At 39.7% G+C, this 27,234-nt stretch overlaps 1 protein-coding gene across 1 annotated transcript in view; it reads left to right on the plus strand.

Annotated features, from left to right (window-relative positions):
* The window catches only part of LOC132406973 (1-phosphatidylinositol 4,5-bisphosphate phosphodiesterase gamma-2-like), a 204,665-nt gene that overhangs the window by 142,987 nt on the left and 34,444 nt on the right, over window positions 1–27,234 (plus strand). Inside the window, exons 6-17 of the mRNA XM_059993146.1 lie at window positions 2,105–2,188; window positions 3,857–3,900; window positions 7,112–7,184; window positions 7,980–8,081; window positions 12,801–12,919; window positions 13,732–13,817; window positions 14,390–14,510; window positions 16,231–16,399; window positions 18,421–18,531; window positions 19,450–19,545; window positions 23,810–23,991; window positions 26,993–27,193. Of these exons, the coding sequence (XP_059849129.1) occupies window positions 2,105–2,188; window positions 3,857–3,900; window positions 7,112–7,184; window positions 7,980–8,081; window positions 12,801–12,919; window positions 13,732–13,817; window positions 14,390–14,510; window positions 16,231–16,399; window positions 18,421–18,531; window positions 19,450–19,545; window positions 23,810–23,991; window positions 26,993–27,193 (1,388 nt within the window). The remainder of the gene's footprint in view (window positions 1–2,104; window positions 2,189–3,856; window positions 3,901–7,111; window positions 7,185–7,979; window positions 8,082–12,800; window positions 12,920–13,731; window positions 13,818–14,389; window positions 14,511–16,230; window positions 16,400–18,420; window positions 18,532–19,449; window positions 19,546–23,809; window positions 23,992–26,992; window positions 27,194–27,234) is intronic.

Below are 27,234 nucleotides of genomic sequence, written 5' to 3' on the forward strand. Positions count from 1 at the left end.
TTGTTTGTTAAAAATTCTTAAACTTAGTTTTCATTTCTGTGTTGGGTTTTGCCTTGCATTCGTTGCTGAGGGTGCATATTTCAGGAAAAATTGCATTGAAGGTTTAGATTTCCCCAATAGCTTCTAACAAGAGTCAAGTGAGAAATTTTGTACATTTTCTGCTTTTAAGCCTCAGCCCAAAGTTAGAAAATGCTGGAATTACTCAATAGATCTCATGTTGAGACAGAAAGACAGAATTAACATCCTGATGAAGGGTCTTGGCCCAGAACATTGACTATTTATTCCTCTCCATAGATGCTACCTGATCTGCTGACTTCCTCCTGCATTGTGCGTGTTTGTTACACTAACATCTCAAGTTGCAGACATTCCATTTAGTCTATTTAGGACATTACTGATCCTGGTAATATCGCCCTCTACTAGATTGCACTTGAATAGTTCAGTTGTTTTTCATCTTTGGTGTGTTTAAAAAAAACACCGTTAATGATGTGCAAGTAAAAATGGTGCATAATTGTAGCAGTTCAAAATTAGCACAAAGATCAGAGAATTGAAAGCAGATACAGGCTACACAGAAGTCTCATACTGCACAACATTTCCAGCCCACAAGCATCTTGCAAGTTATGTATTTACCTGAAACATAACTTTAGCATACTGCATCCACATTGCAGCTACCTGGGAGATAGAAATCATCTCTGATTGCAGGAACTAGATCTGTACAAATGATTACCCGGATTTTTAAAAACAAACATTTCAGTGAGGTAAACTAGATGCTATGTGGTGCTATGTTAGAGGAACAACCAAATCACTTTTAATCACTACCTTGGGCATTGCATTATTTCATCTTAACAATAAAAACTAGGTTTCTAATCTATGGTATACTTGGTACGTAAGCCATCCAAAATATATTTCTACACATATCCCTAGCATGCAGAGCTTACGATTTCCATGTGGCCACTGTCATTGTATGTCTGGAAGAGTGCAAGTCAGTCATTCCACAGTGAGAAGGATTCTCAAAGTTTTAGAGCACTGAGGCTCCTGTGCTCATGAAGTTCACAGTTCTTGCTGTGCTGATGAAGGATGTCCATGTCCTTAAGTGAAGGAACGAGGAGAGGACAGCCATAGGTGTCTGTTATGTATCTGCTGTGTCTTTTGCAGATCCTGGGCCCACTCCTCTGTGCTGTGTGTCAGCCAATGAATACGAAGTGCAAATGCTGGGGCAATGATAAGATATTGTGCTTAGAGCAATAGAACATGATTTTTGGATAATAATTCAGGTATATTTTCTAGTGTGGATGTCAGCCAAAATGACTTGTGATTCAGCACTTTTGCAGATGTTTCAATTACCACAATAATGTAAGAGTAAGGATTTCATTGATGGATTAATACAGCTACAGTTAACAGTTCAAGAAGTGGAGAAGCTTACTCCAAGAGTGCCAGGACTGTTGTAAAGTAGTGACATTTATGGATCTTCCCATGACTAAACTATCCAGCACCGGTTTAAAAATACATGACAAGATAGACATTTTATTTACACTCTTTGGATTGGTATATCAAGGCATAATATGTTTATTGTAATGAATTGTCTATTAGTGATTAATAACTTTGGAAACTGATTTTCTTTAATAACCCAGGCTCAAAAGTATGTATGCCATTTTACAAGTCAGAAATAATATTTGTTCCATGTCAAATTTACTGTTCATTTTTGGTAATTTTCACTGCTTTCAAAGTAAAGTGGGCTTTATTTATCTATTTCCCCGTTATGTTCTCTAAACTCTGAGCACACGATGCTGGTGAAAGAACATCAACTGTTGCAATTCTCTCGTCCATTATTATTGAAGAAAAGTAGAGCATGACAGAACTGGTTTCATCTTAACAAAATGCTTTGCCATTGTTCATGTTCAGAATGACGAGAGTTATATCCGGGCTGTTATTTCATTTTCTGTCATTTTGTGCCAGTCTGCACACAACAGTGTCGCAGTTATACTGGTAAGGCAGGCTCCGTGGCTTATGGAGCAGCATCATTCTTGTGCCAGGTATTGAAGATTCTTTGTTAAGGAAAGTTGATGTTCATTATTTTATCCAAAATAACCACTGTCGATGCTTTCAGGACATGGGGAATTCTAAAGATGATCTTAGCTTTGAACACTTTCACCACTTCTACAAGAACCTAATGTTTGAAAGCCAGAAGATGGTAAGTAAATCACGGCAATGTAATTCACGTATCATGATATTTAATTGGTAGTGATAAATTGTTTATTATTGTCAAATGCACTGAGATACAGTGGAAAAACTTTTGTTTGCATGCCACCTAGAGAGATTATTTCAAACATAATTACATTGAGATAGTACAAAAGTGAATTAAAACAAAATGCAGGGTATAATGTTACATTTACAGAGAAAGTGAAGGATGATTTGTATGTATGACCAGACTTTGTTCACAGGTTGCTATTACTATTGATTATAAAACTGTTTTTTCTGTGGTGGAAAATATAAAGAATTAGTGAAATTGCTTTGAAGCTTCAAAATCCATCTTAAACTAAATTCAGTGGGATCCCCTTATTGATCATTCATAGTCATGTCAGCAGTTTCAGTTATCTTATTATGGTGTTCAGTTAAAGATCAGTGGGTACCCCAAAGCTCATTTAGTCCCCATCTATATCACAGCAATTAGCATAATGCTATTATGGCGCCAGTGACTCGGGTTCAATTTCATTACTGTTTGTGTGTTCTCCTTGTGATTACATGAGTTCTCCCCGGTTTCCTCCCACATTCTAAAGCTGTAACAGTTAGTAGGTTAATTGGCCACATGGGTGTAATTGTATGGTGTGGGCTGATTGTGCTGGAAGGCCCTGTTACCATGCTGTATCTCTAAATAAAATCTTTAATCAATGATTAAATATCTAAACTTAATGGACCTTAATACACTCCAATCATTACTCAAATATTTGATTTGACATCCCTGCATTTTTAATATTTTATTTTAAATGCTTCAGCTCTCTTCAATGAGAAATGTAGCGATCTCTTTCCAGTCTCTGTGGCCTCCAAATCAATCTATAGAGATGGCATTGGTGTCACTATCAGTTGCACAAGAGAGGGAGAGAGACAGAGAGCGACCACATAATCAAACCTGAATTTTGAGTCAGTTCCAAAGAGCCAGAAACAGAGTCAGTGAAATATTGCTACACTGAGTGGCAGTAACCAACTGCAATTCTCTCCAGCTGCGCTGGGCAGACAAAAAGGCTTCCCACTTCAAGCAAGTCCTTTACAATGTCAGAATCCAACATCAGGTTCTACTAAGCTGCCAGATTTATGCCAGGAAGTGCAAGCAGTTCCAATAAAATAACTCCAAAATTACACCTTTAATTTTCCATGCAGGATTAGTGGAAGCAGGAATAGTTTAAGAATGACTTGGGCTTCCATACCTTCACTATTACCTGTACTTTATTATCCTTGCCCTTGATTGTGTAGATCTTCCAGGATGGTCCAACACCCAATTCTAAAACGTAGACTACTCTTAAGCCTACTGTATGACTTCCCAATATTCTCTGCACTAGAAATAGATCATTAGAGCTTGGCATATTACTACATGGCCTTCATTCCATTTCAAGTTATGGCCCCCCAATTAGATATAAAATCAAGGCTCACAATTTAAGGTCAGGTGTCTATTTTATAACATTGTAGTCATTTTCAGATTTTATTTGGGCGAATGAATTGCAGAATTGCACTGACTGGTTAAAAAGAAAATCTATCCTGTAATTTTGGATTGCTGTTCATATAGACATATTTCATGGTTGCCTCATAGTTGTTTAAAATAAATATTAAAATTAAAAAGCATTACTCAAAAGTATCTCTCTTCTAGATTCTTGAAATGTTTAAAGTGGAGGGATCTGTATTTATTCTTGGGTAAGCAGATTTTTTCTTTGTCTGTTTGGGGAAATAGGAATTTTTCCATCACTATAGTGCTAAATGTTTGAGGACAGCACAGTGGAGCTGCAGGTAGTGCTGCTGCCTCACACAGTGCCTATAGAAAGTATTCACCCCCTACCCTTGAAAGTTTTCATGTTTTTTTTAACAACATTGAATCACAGTGGATTCAGTTTGGTTTTTTGTGATACTGATCAACACAAGAAGACTCATGTCAAAGTGAAACCAGATCTCGACACAGTTAACTAACTTAATTACAAATTTAAAACACAAAGTAATTGAATGCATAAGTATTCACTCCCTTCAAGACAGTATTTAGTAGGTGCCCCATTGGTAGTAATTACAGCCTTCAGCCTGAGTAGATAAGTCTCTATCAGCTTTAAACATCTAGACACTGTGATTATTCCCCATTCTCCTTTATAAAACTACTCAAGCACTGTCAGATTCAAGTCCAGCCACAAATTCTCAATTGGATTGAGGTCTGAACTCTGACTTGGCCACTCCAGGACATTAACTTTGTTGTTTTAAAACATTTATGCATGTGGCCGTTGTCTTGCTGGAAAACAAATATTCTCCCAAGTCAAAGTTCTCTTGCAGACTGCATCAGGCTTTCCTCCAGAATTTCCCTGGATTTCCCAACATGTTCCCGATGTTGGGTGAGTCCAGAGCCAGAGGCCACAGTTTAAGAATAAGGGAGAGGCCATTTAGAACGGAGTTGAGGAAAAACTTTTTCACCCAGAGAATTGTGGATCTATGGAATGCTGTGACCCAGAAGGCAGTGGAGGCCAATTCTCTGGATGCTTTCAAGAGAGAGTTAGATAGGGCTCTTAAAGATAGTGGAGTCAAGGGATATGGGGAGAGGGCAGGAACGGGGTACTGATTGTGGATGATCAGCCATGATCACATTGAATGGTAGTGCTGGCTTGAAGGGCTGAATGATCTACTCCTGCACCTACTGTCTATTGACTATTTGGCTGCATTCATTCCACTCTACCTTCACAGGCCTTCCAGGGCCTGCTGCAGTGAAGTGTTCACACTCTCCCATCACAAGCCACCACCCTGCTTCATGGTAGGGATGGTGTGTTCTTGATGACGTGTAGTGTTTTGTCTGATGGCCAAGGAGCTCAATTTTGGTTTCATCTGAGCATAGAACCTGCATGCCTTTGGAGAAACTCCAGCCAAGATTTCATGTGAATTCTTTTCAACAGTGGCTTTCTCTTTGCCACTCTCCCATAAAGCTGCGACTGGTGCAGCCCCCGGGCAACAGTTGTTGTCTGTGCAGTCTCTCCCATCTCAGCCACCGAAGCTTGTAACTCCCCCACAGTTGTCATAGATCACTTGGTGGCCTCCCTCACTTGTCTCCTTCTTTGCATGGTCGTTCAGTTTTTAAGGACAGTCTGCAGATTTACTGCTGTGCCGTATTCTTTCCATTTCTTGATAATTGACTTCACAGTACACCAAGGGATATTCAGTGACTTGGAAATTTTCTTGTATCCATCTCCTGACTTGTGCTTTTCAATAACTTTTTTGTGGAGTTGCTCGGAGTGATTCTCATCCTCATGGTGTAATTTTTGCTGGGAATCTGACCACTAGCAGTTGGACATTCCTGGTGTATACTTTCCTGGTGTATTTTGACCACAATCAAATGAAGCACCTTGACTGCACACAGGTATCCATTTAACTAATTATGTGACTTCTAAAACCAATTGTCTGCACCAGTGATGATTTTGTTTGTCATATTAAAAGGTGGTGAATACTTATGCAATCAATTATTTTATGTTCTATATTTGTAATTAATTTAGATCACTTTGTCAACATTTGTTTTCTCTTTGACACAAAAGTCTTTTCGTGTTGATCAGTCTCAGAAAAGCCAAATAAAATCCACTGTGATTCAATTTTGTAAAACAATAAAGCATGAGAACTTCCAAGGGGGATGAATACTTTGTCCAAGGACTGTAGCTCTAAAGGTGCATGTTCAATCCTGACCCTATGTTGTGTTTAAATTGAAATTGGGCATTCTGCTTGTGACCTTATACATTTCCCTTTGATTTTCTCCAACATCCCAAACACATGCTGGCTGCTCAACTACCCAGCTTTGTTAATGGGCATATCTAAGAGAATAGGTTGCTGGGGAATAAATGAGAGGATGGGAATGATGGGATTGTTCTGGGAGACATCATGGACTCCTGCTGTACATTTGAGTGTATGAGATCATAGGGTCTTTATACCAATAGTATAGACTTTTGAAGTGTTTAATCTGAGTTAAATAATCAATGCAAATTATAAAATTACAAACCCACTATCCTATCAGGATATGAATTAAAGATTTTGTCTTATCTGCTTGATGAGAGCAATTCCAACTTCCAATGAACCTAAGTTTCAATCAATGAACAGAGCATTCCTCCATTTCATCCACCGCTGACCTGCTCAATTTTATCTCCCTGTGTTTAGAGATTTTAAATTTTTGTTTGCTTCTTAAAACTTAGAACATTTTCATTTTCATTTGTGAAGTCAACCTTGTAGCTTAGTCTCCTGGTTCAGGACATGCTAGAAGAAACAGAGAGCCCACAACCGATCATGGACATCTTTCTACCCTCATATCTCAGAATTCCACTGGTGTCTCCAGTTGCTCTTCTTTCTTCTACCAATCATTAAAGTTATCTACTTTTTATTTTAACACCTTCAAGAAAGTGTCCTGCAATTAATTACTTTAAGCTTTTACATCTGAAGGCACCACAAACCACTCTGCAGCCACTTAAGCACTTCTGATGCACAGTTCCTTTTAATTTGTTGGGAATATTCTGATCAGTTTGCATACGAGATTGAAAAATGTTTAGTGCTATATGAGATCTGTTTGCAACATCAAATGTTCATCAGGATACCAGGAGGATTTGGTCTACTGTTGTTTGAATAGAGTCCAGGGTTTCATATAGCCACTTGAGAGATCAGATGGCTTCTCAGTTTGATGTTTCATTCAGATGATACCACCTCTGACAGTGTGGCATTACAGCATCAGACTAAAACTTGTGTGCATGACCCTGGGAGGGGTGTTACCTCCCAATAATGAAAGAGCACAGTCCCCATTCTCCAAATAATGTTGGGGTCTATTGGAATTTAGTGTTGTGCCCATCACGTGTCACTTTTAATCGGCTTGGTTTGTCTGACTCCTAACTTTGCTTTCTACCTGCAGAAGAACAGATAAACTCAAGTCTTCAGTTTTGTACCTTCATGACTTCCAACGCTTCCTCATCCATGAACAGAAGGTAATAAGAGAATCATCTCTTTTGGGAAGAATCCCAAGAAAGGATCAAACTTGCCTTGAAAAAAAATTGGGACTAACTTAAAGTTATGAACAAATTGTAAATTTGGTTAATGTATTCAAGGCCACGTACTCATACGAATATTAACAATTGTCAATACAGTGAAGTCAACAGGTAAATCTACTAGTGGTACAACGATTCCAGTCTACTTCCAAAGTGCTTCCTCTAAAGTTCAGGTGACTTCAGATGAACATCTGACATGAGCCCTGAGCTACTGTGGAATTTGTGGCCCTGAAGAAGCAAAAGCCTTAGTTCAGTATCTAGTCATGTAGATTAGACCCCATCCTACCTGTGGCGATGTTCCTGTGCACCAATAGAGCGACTGCTAAATGACCTCATGAGCAGCTCTTCAAGATATTACTGGTGACTACTCCTTAAACAGAGGAAGATTTGTTTGTTCCAAAGATGTTTCTGTAGAGTTGTGTGAAATATTCCAGGATCAAACTCAGGAAAAGTGAGGGCATGGCACTAGCTACTTACACCTCCTTGCTTAACCCATTGGTGTTTAGTAAGACTGGATGTGTTGACCTCGAAGCCAATATCCTTCAAGTGATTTTTCATTCTATGAATGTGTAAGCTTGACACTAGTGTTTTGCTCCCTAAGCAACTGAAGATTTACAAAGATTGTAAATACTTACAAAGATGAAATTTAATGCTGAGTTTGGAAAATCCTGTTTTCATGTAACAATGAACAGCTAATTGGACTTAAATCTCATGTGCATCTTTTCCACTCTACAGGAATCATGGGCCAGTGATGTTAAAAAAGTTCTAGAGCTGATGACTAGATGTATTTATGACACTTACAGAGAAACAAACGAGCCCTTCTTCTATGTAAATGAGGTATATAACCTTTTACAATAGTTTTGTAGATTTAAGTATATGTGATTAACAACTCCAATCCATTTACACAAATCAATCTGCTCATTTTAATCACGTCCTGTCTGCTGAACAAGAAGTTAATGTCCTCCTTGCTTAACTGCATTACTTCCTCATCTTTGAAAAATGGCTTGTACTATCCTCAAACTTCCTTGCAACTGATCTTGTAGCAGCACACAGCTTTCACTCTGCTATTCCTTTCTGACCCTTGGCACCCACTAAATGCTCCAACCAATCACAAGATCATAAGACAAAGGAGCAGAAGTAGGCCATTTGGCCCATCGAATCTGCTCCACCAGTCCACCATGAACTAAACTATTCTCCCATCTAGTTCCAATTTCCGGCTTTTTCCCCATATCCTGATACACCGACTAATTAGTTACCTATCAATCTCCTCCTTAAACACCCTCAATGATTGGGCCTCCACAGCTGTATGTGGCAACGAATTCTGTAATTCCACGACCCCCTGGCTAAAAAAATTTCTCCTCATCTCTGTTTTAAATGGGTACCCTTTAATTCTAAGACTGTGACCTCTTGTCCTGGACTCACCCATCAAGGGAAACAGCCTTTCCACATCTACTCTAAAAACTGCCAGTTGCATTTGGTCAAGGGAGTTCTTGCTGAGGGCCGATGATGTTAGTGGAAAGTTACCAATTCTGCCAATTGTGTGTAGAATCATACAGCACAACACTCAACAAGTCAGGCAGCTTCTGTGAAGAGGGAAGCAGAATTAACATTCCACAAAGCTGCCTCACTTACTGAGTTTTTCCAGTATTTTCTGTTTTATTTCAGACTTGTCGCACTTTATTTTGATGTTGACAATGATTTGCTCCAGATATGCTGAATTTAAAAATATCTTGCATTGTCTCTGCACGCTTTGTGCCCCAGGATGTTCAAAGCATTGTATAGCTAATCAGCTTCCTCCCTGATCATGATCTGGTCCTGATGTAAGGTTTCCATCCAAAAGATCAACAATTCCATTCTTCCCACAGATGCTGCTCGGCCCATTGAATTCCTCCAGCAGATTGTTTGTAACTACCTCCAAAGTATACCAGCATTGTAATGAATGAAGTATGTAGGAACTGGCTGGATTTTTCCCTTCCACATTCACCAACCCATGGTTTTCTCCTTTCAACTGTTAAGGATGGCGAAAGATTTTATTATCTGTTTATTTGCACTTCCTTTAAACTTTGATTGTTTGTCAGTCTTTGTAGTTTTTCATTGATTCTATTGTAATTCTTTGTTCTACTGTGAATGCTTCGAAGAAAACAAATCTCAGGGTAGGTAATACATGGTGACATATACATACTTGGATGATAAATTTATTTTCTACATCGAAGTTTTGAACTTTGAAAAGTGGTATGTTACCAGTGAAGAAATGTGAATTGTACCTTTTGTGGGACCAATTTAACTTATTTCTAATGTCACCTTCAGCAGTGATCCTTTATCAATAATCTACAATATTTACCTGACTCTGTGTCAGCTCTGAAACCAAAGTGCATACAGTTGCAGTAAAACAGTGTCACATCGCTGTAGGAATCTTACCACAGGCTGTTTCAGTTTTGGCAACAGTTTCCACTCTAGAGTTGGTTCAGCAGTGGGGAGTATAAACATAAAGAAGTTTCAGCTCTTGCAAAGTTCTAGTGAAGGGCATTTGCAGCATTTAATGGGTTTCAACCTGTGGGATATTTCAGTACAAGTATGGTAAGCAGGAAGGCTTTTATAATTTTTATTTCCATAAACAACACCATATTTAGTCTGTCAGAAAAAACCTAACATGGTGATAATTTAAACAACACACAGAAATTTAATATTGTATTTATTGTAATCAAAATCAAAGCAAATCTTTTTATACATTGGAAGGCAAATATAAGGAAAGTTATGTTTAACTTACCAGACAGATTCTAACAGAAAGTGGGCTGATTGACCAAGCCAACATCAAATTCTTGTTCCAAGGAAATGTCCACAAACCCATGAATATAGCTTTACTATTTTGCTCTTTTTTGCGCTATTTATTTTTCTAGATATTTCTTCTTGTCACTTAGAGTATTTTTTGTACCGCATTGTATTGCTGCCAGAAATCAACGAAATTTCACAACAAAATGTCCGTGATAATGAGCCTGATTCTGATTTTTATTCTGAACTAGTAAGTTAGATTTATTCTCCTGGCATTTGCTGTTTTGATATTTTGTTATGTTCACAGAAATATAAATACTTCAACTCCCATGGAATCTCTTTGTTTTATTTTTAGGATAGCTGGTGAAGTGTAGGATGCAGATCATGTTTAAAAAGTTACAGGGGAGGGAGGTATCAATTGATACAGAAATTGCCCAAGATGTATTCACATTTTCCTTGCATTATATTTGCTGATCTTGCTGTGTCCAGCAGGTGGAGACACAGGGCAGTAAAAGAAGGATAATCAAAGTGAACAACACAGAAACCTCTAGATTACCAGCGCTTAATCAAAGTGAAGCTGTGGACCAGGAACTGACCAGGTCAAGTCCTCAGATGGTAACTGTGCAGTGTTACAGCAGAGAGTGCAATTAAGCCAATGGAAGGAAAACAAACTCAAAACCCTACGGGCATAACTATTAAACTAACTGTTTTAATTAAAATAATTATTGCATTTAGCTCCAGACCCTGGGTCTTAGCACTCAGATCTGCGGCTGGATCTTCAACTTCCTCACAGACAGGATCCAGACTGTAAAAATAGGGGACAAGCTCTCCTTTGCAATCACTCTGAGCACCGGTGCCCCACAAGGCTGTGTACTCAGCCCCCTGCTGTACTCACTGTACACCCATCATTGTGTAGCCAAGTTTCCATCAAACTCAATATATAAGTTTGCTGATGACTCTACAATGGTAGGCTGTATCTCGGGTAATGTTGAGTTTGAGTACAGAGAGGAAATTAAGAACCTGGTGGCATGGTGCAAAGACAATAACCTATCCCTCAACGTCAGCAAGACGAAGGAATTGGTTGTTGACTTCAGAAGGAGTAGCGGACCGCACGACCCCATCTACATTGGTGGTGCGCAGGTGGAACAGGTCAAAAGCTTTAAGTTCCTCGGGGTGAATATCACAAATGACCCGACTTGGTCTAACCAAGCAGAGTCCACTGCCAAGAAGGCCCACCAGCACCTTTACTTCCTGAGAAAGCTGAAGAAATTTGGCCTGTCCCCTAAAGCCCTCACTAATTTTTATAGATACACCGTAGAAAGCGTTCTTCTAGGGTGCATCACAACCTGGTATGGAAGTTGTCCTGTCCAAGACCGGAAGAAGCTGCAGAAGATCGTGAACGTAGCCCAGCACATCACACAAACCAATGTACGTCCTTGGACTCACTTTACACCACACGCTGTCGGAGCAGTGCTGCCAGGATAATCAAGGACAAGACCCACCCAGCCAACACTCTTTTTGTCCCTCTTCCCTCCGGGAGAAGGTTCAGGAGCTTGAAGATTCGTATGGCCAGATTTGGGAACAGCTTCTTTCCAACTGTGATAAGACTGCTGAACGGATCCTGACCCGGATCTGGGCCGTACCTTCCAAATATCCGGACCTGACTTGCACTACCTTACTTTCCCTTTTCTGTTTACTATTTATGATTTATAATTTGAATTTTTATTATATTTACTATCGATTTGTACTCCAGGGAGCGCAAAGCACAGAATCAAATATCGCAATGATGATTGTACGCTCTAGTATCAATTGTTTGGCGACAATAAAGCTATTTAAAATTCTGTGTTCAAAGTTCAAAGCTAATTTATTATCAAATTATGTACATGTCACTATTTACTTTCTGGTGATTCATTTTCTTGCAAGCATTCACGGTAGAACAAAGAAATACAAAAGAATCAATGAAAAACTGCACAGGAACAGACTGACAAGCAGCCAGTGTACAAGAGAAGACAATCTGTGCAAATACAAAGCAAAAGAAAAAGTGTGTGCGCTGGGGGAGGAGGGAATATATAAATATTTAAATGAATAACTGAGAACATGAGTCCTTGAAAGCTGTGGAATAATTGAGGTGAATTAAGAGCCTGATGGTTGAAGGGTAATAACAGTTCCTGAACTTGGTGATGTGGGACCTGAAGCGCCTGTACCTCCTTCTCTTTGGCAGCAGCAAAAAGGGAGCATAGCCTGGCTGGTGAGAGATGCTGTTTGTTTTTTGGCAGTGCTTCTTACAGCTGTGCTCAAAGGTAGAAAGGGTTTTTGCCCTGAGATGAGCGAGGCTAAATTCCCCCACTTTGTGAAGATTTTTCCGTTCATAAGCATTAGTGTTTCCCTACCAGGTCATGATGCAACCCATCAGGACACTCTCCAGCACGCACTGTGTTTTTGTTGTAATCCCAACATTACACGTAAATACCAATTCCTGCATCAATACTGTTCGTCCAAATTTCTGCAGGCTTGTGAGAGAAACAAAAAATATGATCATAGCAAATTCTCTGTGTTTCTTTGAACCAACAATCACATTGAGCCATTTGTCAGGAAACAACTCCTTCGTATTGTGTCAGGGGAATCCCAAGAATTTCCCAGTTTTAAAAAAAAAGATTAGTTATTGAACACTAACAATTAAAACCTATAATGCATCTGTTGGCTGTAAATCAGTGGAATGCTTCATCAATTCATATTTATTCTCAACAGAAATTACATTTCCATAATGTCTGTTCTATGCATTTGCAGTTTCTGTCATATCTATTTTCAAAAGAAAATACCATCTGGGACACCAAGAATGATTCCATCTGCATCCAGGATATGAATAACCCATTGTCACATTACTGGATCTCATCTTCACATAACACGTAAGAAGTTTATTCTTGTCCATTTCAGAAGGATTTGTATGTAAGAGAGCAACTAATATTTTTTAAAGTGATGTTGCACCTCTTAATAAAAGGTGATCAGTTCCTGCTACCCGAAAATATGAATGGGTTTGCTGATTGATCACTATATCCTTTGACCTCATGGTCCAGAGTTTGACCAGATGTTCAAACAAGATTGAGAGACTTGGATAAAATAAGGTGCACAAACTCCTAGACAATAGGAGTCCAACTTTCCTTAGATCATCACATTTATGTTGCTAGTGTTATGTTGATACTAAAAATTTCTGAATGTTAATTCCAGAATTAGATTGAATTTACATTATGAGCATAGAAGTTATGTCTCTGGTCACCAATCCTACCAAAGGAAGACCAATAAATATTTGATTTTTTTTGAATATTTTACACATCAATCACATGACTCCTACTTAGGCTTTCAAAATTTTCCTCTGGGAATATCACTGACATGTATTTGTCCTTTTTCATAACTGATAACAATTTTCATATTAACATTTAAAACTCAACATGAATTCCAGCCATAAACTACAAAAGCTACTCAAGCCATCTTTCAAGTAGAAAACATAACTTTGAATTACAAAGTGGCGCAGTACAATGCCAGGGCATTTGCTCCTCAAATGTGCATTCCCCGTATTCCTGCTCAAGCTGTATAAAATTCCATCTGATTACTTAAAATAATTACTTGCCTTTTTAGTAAATCCAGCAATATTGATAAATATTTAAATTTTTATGAGTATAATTTTCCTTACTAAACTCATATTTTGCCACTTTTTTCATAGATACCTCACAGGAGATCAGCTTCGTAGTGATTCATCTACTGAGGCATATGCTAGATGCTTGCGGATGGGATGTCGATGTATTGAATGTAAGACAAATATATGGAATATGTATATGCTCTAAGTCCCTCGTCTAGATCCATAGTGATTCTCATTATCTTAAATTCTTGGAGCATTTCTATACTTGGCTCTAGGTTAGAAATAAATTGAAAGGCCCTGATAGAGTGGATTTGGAAAGGTTATTTCCATTGGTGGGCAAGTTGAGAACCAGAGGGCACAGTCACAGAACAGAAGGGTGATCCTTCAGAGCAGAGATGAGGAAGAATGTCTTTAGCCAAGGAGTCATGAATCTGTGAAATTAATTGCCACAGGCAGCTGTGGAGGCCAAATCTTTGGGTATATTTAAGGCGGAGGTTGATAGGTTCTTGGTTGGTAAAGGTATCAAAGGTTATGGAAGAAGGCAGGAGAATAGGATTGAGCGCGAAAATAAATCAGCCATGATCTAACACTGGAGTAGACATGTTGGGCCAAGTAGCCTAATTCTGCTCCTATGTCATATGATCGTATGGTCGTAATGCCCTGTTCTTTGTAACATTTGAAAACTTTGTGATTTTTTCCCCCTCCATAATACTTATAATGCCTTTTACTCTAAATGTTTTAGTGGATTGTTGGGATGGACCAGATGGCAAACCCATTATTTATCATGGTTGGACACTTACATCCAAAATCAAGTTCGACGATGTTGTCGATGCCATCAAAAGCCATGCCTTTGTTACATCAGAGTAAGTTTGAACTACCTTATTATGCTTACCGCACATTATTGTCACTGCTAGCCAGAGCTATCGTTGCACCAGGTACTATCTCCATTCATTAATCTGTAAACTCTGGACCACAGGACAGTTCCTGGTGCTGAAATTTTTAAATGTGAAATGTTAATTGCTTGCTTTATCTTTCATATTTATAGCTGCTGACTGGGTTTCAGTATATACCCAGCACTAGATCATATCAGTTTCTGATTTCTGTTATTTATAATTTTGTGCTTATTCAGTGTGTTTCCCACTGAGAATGCTAGCTGGAAACCGGAACTGTTTCTAGATTAGAAGCAGCTGAACTCTAGAACATGAGCTTTGTGTTCAGAAAGTTGCCTTTAGAAAATGGGTCACACTGGCAACTTGGTATTTGTTACCTGTGTTAGTTGTCCTGTGATGACTCCAAGTACTCCACTGAAGTAGCAGGGTGTTGGAATCAGGTCAAGACACACAACCATTGATTTGGAGGTAAGGTTAGTATTAATAGGTAGGAAGATAGTATAAGGGTAGATCGCTTAATCCTTTGAGCCTGTTTGGGCCTGGGGAAGGACTGTAATGTCAAGTCCATTCCATTTACATAAAACTATGCAAAGTTGTTTTGCCCCATATCCAGCATTTTTTGCAAAGCTTTAAATATATTTTCTTGAAAGTTTTTCTTTAAAAAAATAAAAGAGCTATTTTACTGTTGTTTTCATGAGTTTGCTTACCTTTTAATTAATTCAGTTGCCTACAAATGCTCCCTGGTTAATAAGGTTAAAGATGCTGTTTGATCATATCTAACGCAACGTAATGAAGCTCAGAGGTTGAAAATAGATCTGAGTGATATCCAACCAAGGATGAATTCTGGCATAACCTTTGTGCTCATTAACGTGGCAGTTCAGTCGCAGGTAATGGATTCATTTCCAACAGCACATTCACAATGAAGCAGCAAGGTACAGGATGAAATTCTCTTTGGCTCTGGTACAGCATTGCCTTCAATTCTGTCTGAATGGCATCATCAGTTGCAGCCTACCCCCAAATTCTTTATAAATGCACTGAGACTACTCAAACAGTTCCCTCATAAGACATTGGGGACTTTCTTCTGATGTGAAGATGCCTAGCTGAATGAACCAGCCTGTGGGAGCCATGCATCTACTTTCAGCCTGTCTGTATTGTACTTTATGTTGTGCATTTTTTATGGGTAATCTGTCACGTGGGTTGGAACATAATAAAGGTAAAAGAGTATAGTTACTTATTCTCGCTTTGTTTTAGTTAGTTTAATTGTTAGAGGCAGCTGGGGAGTTATATGTACTTGTTGACTGCTTATTTACGATCTTTGCTTAATTATGCTAATTTGAATGTTAATTATTCTTAATTCACTGATTTTGCTTCATTGTTTTTTAATGCTATAAGGTCATTCATTAGTGCTAGTTTTGTAATAAAGGATCAAATATACTTTTTTTTGACTCAGAATGCAGTTGTTCTGGAAGTGCGTTGTACGGTGTTAACTTCCATGCACAGTGCGGTTTGGTCTGTTTCCAAGTAACCGCTACACACCTGTTTCCTACTTAGGTGTTCTTACAGTTTTTTTTTCTGAAACAGATTTTATTGGCTACTGAGCATTTTTGTTACTATAACTATAGTTGTTGGATTCCAGTTAGAATATTTACCCGGTGCACTGAACGCTGACTGACACTGTTGCTGGGTTCCTCAGGTATCCAGTCATCCTTTCGATCGAAGAGCACTGCACGATTGAGCAGCAGCGACATATGGCCACGAAGTTCAAGGACACCTTTGGGTCTATGCTTATAACCAAACCCATTGAGGCAAATGCAGAGCAGTTACCGTCACCAGCCCAGCTTACAAACAAAATTATCATCAAGGTGAGGCTGTCATAATGTGATTGCTGTCTCTGAAATTCTTAAATTTATGCATTAAAGGCACTGTTAAGTAGAGTTTAAAAGAAAATTTTCACAGAAAGAAGTTCACAAATTTAGAACCAAATATAGAACATAGAACATTACAGCACAATGCAGGTACTTTGACCCATAATGATATGCAGACGTTTTAACCTACACTGAGATCAATCTAACCTTTCCCTCCTACATAATCCTCCATTTTTTTATCATCTATGTGCTTAGCTAAGAATTTCTTAGTGCCCCTAATGTATCTGCCTTTGGCACTACCTGGATATTCCATGCGCCCTCTGACATTCTCCCCATTCAAACACCTTAAATTTATGCCCTCTAATTCATTGGCTATTTCCAAAATCTCTGGCTATCTATTTGAACTATGCCTCATCACGTCGCACACCTTTGCAAGTCACCTCTCATCCTTCTTTGGTCCAAAGAGAAAAAGCCCTAGCTCACTCAATCTGTCCCCAAAAGACATGTCCTTTAGTTCAGGCAGCATCCAGCTGAGTCTCTTCTGCACCCTCTCTAAAGCTTTCACATCCTTCTGCTAATGAGGTGTCCAGAACTGAACACAATATTCCACTTGTGATCCAACCAGAGTTTTTATAGAGCTGCAACATTATTTCACAGCTCTTGAACTCAATCTTCTGACTAATCAAAGCCAATACAACATTTGCTTTCTTAACAGCCCTATCTGCATTAATTTTGGGGGATCAATAGATGTGGACCCCAAGATCCCATTGCTCCTCCAAACTGCCAAGAATCCTGCCACTAACCCTGTATTGCACCTTTATATTCAACCTCCAACTTTTATTTTTAAATGTATCATGTTGTATCTCCTTCTCAGATTCATTCCAGTGAAGACGATGGAAAGGTTTTTTGGAGCAGAATATAAAGCATATAACATGCTCATTTCCATCAGACAGACATGAATCTCAAAGCAAATTTGAGAAATTCTTCACCCCACTGGTCAATTAAGGGTGTGCCGGTCATCATGTAAGAGGGAATAAGATGAATATTTGAAATGTTTTTTTTTCCAGAAAAAGCAAGAAATTGAGACTGAGATAATCGTTCAATTGTGAAGCTCATTCAGGCCTGGTACGTGAGCTTACTGCAGCCTGAAAGCTCCCATAAAATCCTAATGCTTTATAAGTTTTACATCACACTTTATAATACATATTTGACTGCTCTGAATCAAAATCCCACTTGGCTTTTGACAATTTTATTAAATGTTCTATTATCAAACGTTGGACACGAGAGGAAAGACATATGTTTGTAGAGCCAAAAAATATCCTGGCCTTGCTCAAGTTTTTTTAATTATTCTACGTATAGACATAAAATCAAGTAGTTTCTAAATGTAGTTCTGTAATATAACAAATCATAATACCTTGATGCGTAAATCTATTCTAACCATAATCCAGGTTAGTTCCAAAACAAATTGTCTCCATCAGTCATGTGACACTGTGGCTCAAATAGAATCCAAGCCACTCTGGATGTTGCTTCATTAGCAAATGTTTCCGAGAAACCAATTTTTAGCTCAATGCAACTTCAACTGAGCTCCCAGCTCTTAGCTTGTTCCCTGTGAGTATGTGAGGCATTTAGAAAGGCACATGAATGTGATGAAGGTGAATGGATATGGACATTGTGTAGGGAAGAGAGATTAGTTTTCGGCTGTTTTTGATTTACTTTTTAGCTGGTTTGGCACAACATTGTGGGCCAAAGGATCTGTTCCTGTGCTGCATTGTTCTATGTTCTATCTCAGGGAGACTGAGCAAAAACGCATCTGCTTACGTTGCTTTGCACACATCCTATAGTGTCGCCTAATGGCTTTGATTCTGTGCCACATTTGTAGCCGTGATGTGACCTGTTAATGAGGCCCGGAAATCTTTGTAACGCGTGTTGTAGCCAGTTATCGGATTGGCATTGGTTAGATTGCTCAACCATCAATCAGATCTGCGATACTCACCCTGCAATTTCTTCCACTGTTTCAGCACAAAAAATTGGATTCCCAGCAAGAGAATTCAAGCTCAACTATTTACACCAGTTACAAGGAGCTTGAAAAGAAGTCTGGATTTCTCTATATGCTGGATCCAATAGATCTGGTAAGACTCCAAGCAACAATACTCACGCATTCTTCATGCCTTAGACTGGAATTATAGAGATATCTTAACAGGATGGATGTGGACGGAATATTTCCTCTTGGGAGAAAATCTTGAATTAGGGATCATTGGATTAGGGAATCATCTTGAATTAGATTCATCATTTAAGACACAGATAAGGTGAAATTTCTTTTCTCTGAGGTTGTGAGTCTTTTAAACTCTTACTCAAAGGGCTGTAGAAGCAAAGCCTTTGTACATCTTTAAGGCAGAGGTAGAGGGATTCTTGATAAGCAAAGGAGTGGAAAGTTAGTTCAAGTAGAGGGGAATGCAAAGTTATGGTTAGAATCAGATCATTTATAGTTCTGTTAACTGTTCTTATTCCTAATTTCCTGAATATGGAAATATAGTCAAAGGAATGACAAATTTAGAAATTTTGGTCAAGGTGCATTAAAATTAATTCAGAAATGTGCAAATATTGACTGTGCTATGGAAAACACTGTAAAGCAATGACAGTATTAAAACAAAATCAGCTATGGTTTCTTGAATTTAAAAACAGCAGCAGTTCTGAGGGTATTTCTAATGTCAGTATGAAACTAGGCTACTTGAATGAGCTTCTGTAAGTATTGTCCATTTTCTTCAGTGTGCTCTTCACAGAAACAGACCTGAATCACATCTCATTCTTCATGTATTTACTGGGGGAAGAACTCTGGTACAATATTTTCTGGTGGGTTTTCATGCAGTGAATGTGGATCATCCCAAAACACTAACTTAAACAAAGACTATCATCACAGAGCAATGTAGTATTGTCAAACTCTACATTTCTGTTTTTTGTACACCATTTTGTACACCATTGTACACCATAATCGCATACCAGCTTGAAACATGACATGGTTTTCAATTCTGCTTGACTTCTTTTGACAGAAATGGTACAAACATTATTGCGTAATCGTAGATGGCAAGCTGTATTTTTCAGATCCAAGTGATGATGATAATGACTGCACAAAAACATCATGCCAGGTATAGTTTAATGTGTTTATTCCTGTCTTTCCCTCTTTTTTTTTGTTCGTTTCCTCTCTGCAGTGAATAGCATCAAGTTTATTTTGTGTTGGCTTATTCTAAATTGCATTTTCAAAGATCAACACTGAAATCAAGGTTTTCTACACTTGCAGTCTTTCATGACCCATCCGCCAACTTTTTCCAATGCTAGTGAATAGCTCGTCATTGTCACTGTCACTGGTGTTATCTTGGTGAATTTATCTTTATGCCTCTTCTATAATGTCAGCTGGAGGCTTGTCTTAGCGATTACGGACTACCTGTCTATGTGGATTGGTGGGGGCAAGGGAAGGGGGTTATTTTTGCTGTAGTTATGTTGCTTGTTGTGCTCTGTGTTGTTCTGCCAAGTATTGTGGGCCTGCTAGGTCGCCATGTGTGACAACTCTTGCAGGCTGCCCCCAGCACACCTTTAGGTTGTGCTTGTTGGTAACGCAAACTTTGCATTTCACTGTATGTTCAGATGTATATATGATAAATAAATGGATCAGAATCTGAATGCTTTTCCTTGCCGCCTATGATCCTATATGAATTAACTGCTTTATTTAGCATTAAAGCAACACACACAAATATCTGGAGGAACTCAGCAGGCCAGGCAGCCTCTGTGGAAAAGAGTGCAGTTGATGTCAATGCTGAGACCTTCATTAGGGCTGGGAAAGAAGATGAGGAGTCAGAGTAAGAAGGGAGGGGAGGGGAAGGGAAGAAGAACCAGGTGATTGGTGAAACCGGGGGTGGGGGGAGGAGGGTGAAGTAAAGAACTGGGAAGTTGATCAGTGAAAGAGGTACAGGGCTGGAGAAGGGGGAATCTGATGGGAGAGGACAGAAGGCCATGGGAGAAAGAAAATGGGGAGAAGCATCAGAGGGAAGAGATGGGCAGGCAAGGAGATGAGGGAAGAGAGGGAAATGGGAATGGAGAATGGTGAAGGGAGTGGGGGAGCATTGCAAGAAGTTTGAGAAATTCATGTTCGTGCCATCAGGTTGGAGGCTGTCCCAATGGAATATAAGGAGTTACTCCTCCAACCTGAGTGTGGCCTCATTGAAACGGTAGAGGAGGCCTTGGACTGACATGTCGGAATGGGAAGTGCAATTAAAATGTGTGGCCACTGCGAGATCCTGCTTTTTCTGGCAGACAGAGCGTAGGTGCTTGGTGAAGTCGTCTCCCAATCTATGTCGGGTCTCAGTGAGATACAGGAGGGCACACCGGATACAGTAAATGACCGCAACAGGCTTACAGATGAAGTATTGCATCACCTGGAAGGATTGTTTGGGAGCCCTGAGTGGTAGTGAGGGAGGAGGTGTAGGGGCAGGTGTAACACTTGTTCTGCTTGCAAGGATCAGTGGGGAGGGATGAGTGGATAAGAGAGTCACACCAGGAGCGATCCCTGCGGAAAGCAGAAAATGGGGGTAGGCAAAGATGTGCTTGGTGGTAGGATCCTACTGTAGATGGGGAAGATGTGGAGAAATATGTGCTAGACACAAAGGCTGGTGAGGTGGTAGTTGAAGACAAGAGGATCCCTATCCCCAGCATTAACTTTATCTTCCTTCCTTCTGCCACACTCCCTGCCCAAGTGTTCTATCAATGGCTGTAAACTGCATTGAAGAAGTCTTGCTTCTTTGAAAGGACTGCTCCACTGCTCTTTCTCAATAGCCCTGTAAATGTTTCCTTTACAAACGTATCTTTAATTCTTTCTTAAAAGTAGCTATTGACTTAACTTCCCTTAGGCACTGTGTTCAGGACAACACAATTTGCTGCAATAAAAAAAACATCAAATATATCTTCCAATCACAAGAATTATGTGTGACCTGATTAAAACTTCACTTGCCCAAGGGAATCTTCCTATTAGCTGAAGAAAAATCAGTTTTCGATGCCTCAGCTCAATTTCCCTTTATTTGTCTCTGCTGCAAGATCTCTTTATGAACAACAAAATCACCAGTTTCGGACAGAGCTTTTGCAGATAGACATAGAGTTGTACAGCATAGAAACACATCCTTCGAGCTAGACGTTTATGCTAACCCTCGTGCTTACATTAACTACTACTATTACATTAACTACTTGCCTGTAGTAATTCCATATCCCTCTGTGTGCCTTTCCCATTCAAGTATCTGTCCAGATGTCTCTTCCATGTTATTACTGTTCTAGCTTCCTGCACTTCCTGTGGCAGAGCCAGCCTATCAAATCTCTCCTTAGAATTGAAGCTCTCCAATCCAGGCAGCAACACCGTGAATCTTTTCTACGCCTTTTCTAGCTTGGCTGCATCTTTCTGTAGTGTGGTGATCTTCCAGCAGGGTGAACCTACTGAAAGCATCCGGCCAAGGTGGGGTACCTGACCAATTACTAAAGACTTGTGATGATCAGTTGGCTGGAGTGTTCACTGATATCTTTAACCTCTCACTGTGGCCTGGGATGAAAACACCAATGCCCTTGAATAAAAAATCCTACTGCAAAAAGTAATGGATACGGCCCAGTCCGTCACAAGTAGGACCATCCCCACCATTGCTCAGATCTACATGGAGCATTATCTTAGGAAAGCAGTATACTTCATCAGGGACCCAGCCATCCAGGCTGTGCTCTCATCTCACTGCTGCCATCAGGAGGGTGGTAGAGGAGCCTCAAGACCCACACCACCAAGTTCAGGAAAAAGTATTACCCCCCCAACCATCAGACTCTTGATCCATTGAGAATAACTTCACTTGCATCAACACTGAACTGTTCCACAAACTATGGACTCACTTTAAAGGAATTTTCATCTAATGTTTGTTTAATGTTATTATTTCATTTTTCTTTTGAGTTGCACAGTGCGTTGTTGTTTGCTCATTGGTTGGTTGTTTGTCTTTTTGGGTGCAGTGTTTCATTGGTTCTAAAGTGTTTCTCATATTTACTGTGATTGCCCGTAAGAAAATGCATCTCAGGGTTGTACATGGTGACGTGTACATTGAACTTTGAAATGCACACAGTACTCCAAGTTATGGTCTAGGCAATATTGTGTACAACTGTAACGTGATGTCACCACTCTTGCGCTCACTGCCGCAGCTAATGAAGGCAAGCATACTGTACGCAAATCTGCAGATGCTGGAAGTTCAAGCAACACACATATATTGTACACTGTCTTCATCACACTGGCTATCTGTGTTTCAAATCTCAGGGAGCTATGTGGTTGTGCCCCAAGATAAGTCTGTTCAAAATCATACCCTGAGATCCCATGATTTATTGTATATTTCTTGCTTGGTTTGACTTGCCAAAATACATCTCCTTCCTGTTGTCTAAATTAAAGTCCACCTGCCCACATTTCCAGATGATATCCTGTTGTAACCTTAGACAAACTTCTTCACGGTCACTACACCACCATTTATGGTGTCCTCTTCAGACTTCCTAATCATGCCACCTATTTGCTCGTGCAAAACATTAATAGAGATAGCAAACCACAGAGGATCCTGCATTGATTCTCGCTACACACCACTGGTCACATCCCTTAAATCTGAAATTAAAACCTCCTACCACCAGGGCAATTTTGTATGTAGTTGGCTAGATTACTCTGTATCCCGTGTGATCATACTCTCCAGGCCAGAATTATAGTCAACATCTACTGTCCTGTCCTCAGAAATCCTCTTAGTTCTTTTTCTCCCAAAAAACACAAGTTCATGATCTCTCAAAGATCTGAACCCCAACAACTTAACATAGGAACAAAAGGGCATGAATGGAAGTAGGTGTATGTCATTCAGTCCCACACAACCACTGGTAGTTATCATGCTTACCCTGCTGCTCTTCATGATTAAAGTTACCATACTAGCTGCCTTCCAGTGATCTTGAACCTCACTTGTGCCCAGCTAAGATTTAGGTGTCTCTGTCAGGACTCAAGCAATTTTACTGTCATCTACAGCAGTCTAGGATGCATCTCATCAGGTCCTCATGCTTTATCCATCTTTAAGCCCTTTAAAATACCTAATATTTCATTTAAAATGTTAAAATATTCTAGAATTTCACTCTCCCTGCCCCCATACCCAGTTTACTGAATTCTCCTGTTACAATGTTCTTCTTAGTAAATGGTGATATGAAGGTATCCTCCCCCTCTTCCTCAGTGATAGAAACCAGACCTATATTCAGTAGTACAGGGCTCTACAAAATTTCAGTAAGACAGCTGGACTCTTTGACTTACTTCTTGTTTGTTTCCTTTGCTGTAATTTTTAACTCATAATCATCTACAAAATTAATCGATGAAAATTTTCTATTTAGAAAATCGATAGCATGAATCGTCACTTCAATGAGAAATGGTTTCATGGGAAAATGGGCAAGGATGGCAGACAGCGAGCAGAGAAGCTGTTACAGGAGCTCTGTATGGACACATCGGGACAAGACGGAACATTTTTGGTCCGCGAGAGTGATACATTCCCTGGAGACTTCACCTTGTCATTTTGGTATTGTTGTACTCTTTCACGCAACTTTATATACCAAAGTTTCCTCAGTCATAATTATTCCGTTAAAAGCAATGTTTATATGACAGTGTTAGCTGCAGAAATATTTGAAGAAAGGTTATAAAAAATGGCAAAAAAAGATAAAATGGTAAACAGTCTAATAAGAGGTAAACTCTAGCTTTTCGCTTATCCATGTAATGGATTGAAAGTGTTGTTGTAAAATATTGATTATAGAAGTGCAGAAATAGCAGCAAAAATACTGAACTGTTGCATTCATTAAAGATATTAAAATAATAAAGTCATACCATAGAGCATAGGAGCAGAATTAAGCCATTCGATTAATCGAGTCTGCTCCGCTATTTGATCACGGCTGATTTATTTTCCTTCTCAACTTCACACTTCTGTGAAGTTGACCTCTCTGTCAACCTCTCTTTAAGTATACCCATTGATGTTACCTGCACAGCCATCTCTGGCAATGTATTCCACACATTCTCCACCTTCTGGCTAAGTCATCCTCATCTAAAGAGAAGTCTTTCTATTCTGAGGCTGTGTCCTCTGGTCCTGGAGTCTCCCATGTTGGAAACATGTCTTGGACAATTGGACAAATTAGTCAACAAAACAAACAAGATCAAGCATGTATTATCCCTGCAAATGTAAGAAGTGCTACACCTGCCCCCACACTTCTTCCCTCACCACCATCCCAGGCCCCAGACAGTCCTTTCAGGTGAGGCACCACTTCACCTGCGAATCAACTGGGGTGATATACTGTATGCAGTGCTCCCGATGTGGCCATTTATACATTGGGGAGACCCGCCGCAGACTGGGAGACCGTTTCGCCGAACACCGGCGCTCAGTCCTCCAGCAGTGGCGGGATCTCCCTGTGGCCACACACTTCAATTCCACAGACCACTCCCACGCCGACATGTCTGTCCGTGGCCTCATCTACTGTCAAGATGAGGCCACACGCAGGTTGATGGAGCAATACCTTATCTCCCGCCTAGGTAGCCTCCTACCCACCGGCATGAACATTCAACTCACAGACTTCCGTTGATACCCCTGCCCCACCTCACCCCCATCCCTATCTATTATTTTAGCCTGGTTCTCTTTCTCTCTCTTTTTTCCCCCCCTCACTATAATCTCCCCCCAGCTCTACCTTTCTTTCTCTTTTATTTCCCATAATTCTCCATCTTCCCCCAGCCCGTTTCCCTCCAGCCTATCACTTCCCAGCTCTCTATTTCATCCCTCCCCCCACTTCTTATCCCCTCTACACCATCCCATGTTACTTCACTCCTGATGAAGGGTTTTGGCCCGAAACGTCGTCACTACCTCCTCCCACAGATGCTGTCTGGCCTGCTGAGTTCTGCCAGCATTTTTAGTTTTTATTTATTTCCAGCATCTGCAGATTCACTCGTGTGCCTCAAGCATGTATTTAGTTTCATTATAACAGCAGAGGCAAGTAGCTGTGTATTACCAAATTAACCAAATTACCAAATTAATATATATAGCTGTATATTACCAAATTAACCAGCCTGTATCCCGTGCTTCTGCAATAAGGACTGACAATGTTTAAGTGTCATCATTTGCTAGTGTTGATCACAATAAACTTCTTTAAATGATTTGACAGTACAATCTTGAGCCTTGTTTCTGCTAATTGTAGCATGGATTAGTATTCATAACCCTTGGATAGCCATTAATATATATTGCCTAAGAACTTGACAGTTAATGATTATTTGTATTTCACCAAGTGTTTGGACAAGATGATTTATCAGCATAGTTAATAACTTGACATAGATCCTTAGGAGAATGAGGCCAGGGAAGTAATTTTGAAGAACAATGTGATGTTAGAGGAGTTAAACAAATTCTTTTATGTGTTTTGACCTAATTGAAACCTATAGGATGGTGAAAGGCTTTGAAGGAGTGGATGTGGAGAGGATGTTACCTGTGGTGGGTGAGTTTAGGACCAGAGGACACAGCCTCAGATGAGGAGGGGTGTCCTTTTAGAATGGAGATGAGGAGGAAGTTGTCTTGACGAAGACTGATGAATCTGTGTAATGTGTTGCTACAGGCAGCTGTGGAGGCCAAGTCTTTATGAATATTTAAGGTGAAGGTTGATGGATTCTTGATTGGTCAAAGCATGAAGGTGTAGCGAGACAAGGCAGGGGATTGGGGCTGACAGGAATAATGGATCAGACATGATGAGAGTCAAGGGGCCAAATAACTTAATTCTGCTCTTGTTGTACAAATACCTAATTAATACTGAGAAGGATTGTGATGAGGGGGCATTCTTTTTTCAAAGGTGCCAGAGGTTTGGAGCACTTTGTCTTGCAGAAGGAAATACTGTGTCCCTGTTGGCATGGATATGCATTTGAAGTGACACACACGAAATGCTGAAGGAACTCAGCAGGTCAGGCAGCACCTCTGGAGAGGAATAAAGAGACAGCATTTTAGGCTGAGTCTATTCATCAGGATCTTCTTGGCCAAAAAAACACGAGCTCTTTATTTCTGTATAGATGCTTCCTGACCTGCTGCGTTCCTGCAGCATTTTCTGTGTGTTACTCAGGAGTTCCAGCGTTTTCAGAATAACTTTGTTTAAAATCCTCCATGTCTATTGGCCAAAAGCTGGAAAGTGAGATTCAACTAAAAAGACTATATCGGTCAGTGCAGATAGCTGGACAAAAATACTCTTTTTGTGATTAGTTCTCTTCCCTTCTCACATTCCTCCTCTAACTTGTATCTTGTGATCCGATCATAATGTTTTGTAAGATGACTTCCACTCTCGGATAGGCTCCTGCAAATGCTGAACAGTCAACGTCTGTCCCAAAGACAGAGAGGACAAGTTTCTGCAATAAAACGCATAGCAATAGAACAGCATTAGAGCAGTTTACCTAATCACACTCTCATCTACTAACCAAACTGTATGGACAATGTTAATGTTCCAACAGAGATGTTGAATATTAAATAAAAACTGACACTTTAATTCTTTTCTTTGTGTTTTTGAAACTAGGAGGAACGGAAGAGTTCAGCACTGTCGCATTCGCTCTGTCACAGATGAAGAGGGCATTAAATACTTCCTGACTGATAACTTAACTTTCAACAATGTCTACGACCTAGTGCAATACTACCAGAATACACCTTTACGATGCAGTGAATTTGAATTATGTTTAACCGAAGCAGTACCTTGCCCAAACCCTCATGAATCTCAGGAGTAAGTACACCAACAAAAATCTGCACTTAATGAAAATCTAC

The sequence above is a fragment of the Hypanus sabinus genome, chromosome 17, assembly GCF_030144855.1.
Source record: "Hypanus sabinus isolate sHypSab1 chromosome 17, sHypSab1.hap1, whole genome shotgun sequence".
In the NCBI taxonomy this organism is placed as follows: Eukaryota; Metazoa; Chordata; class Chondrichthyes; order Myliobatiformes; family Dasyatidae; genus Hypanus; species Hypanus sabinus.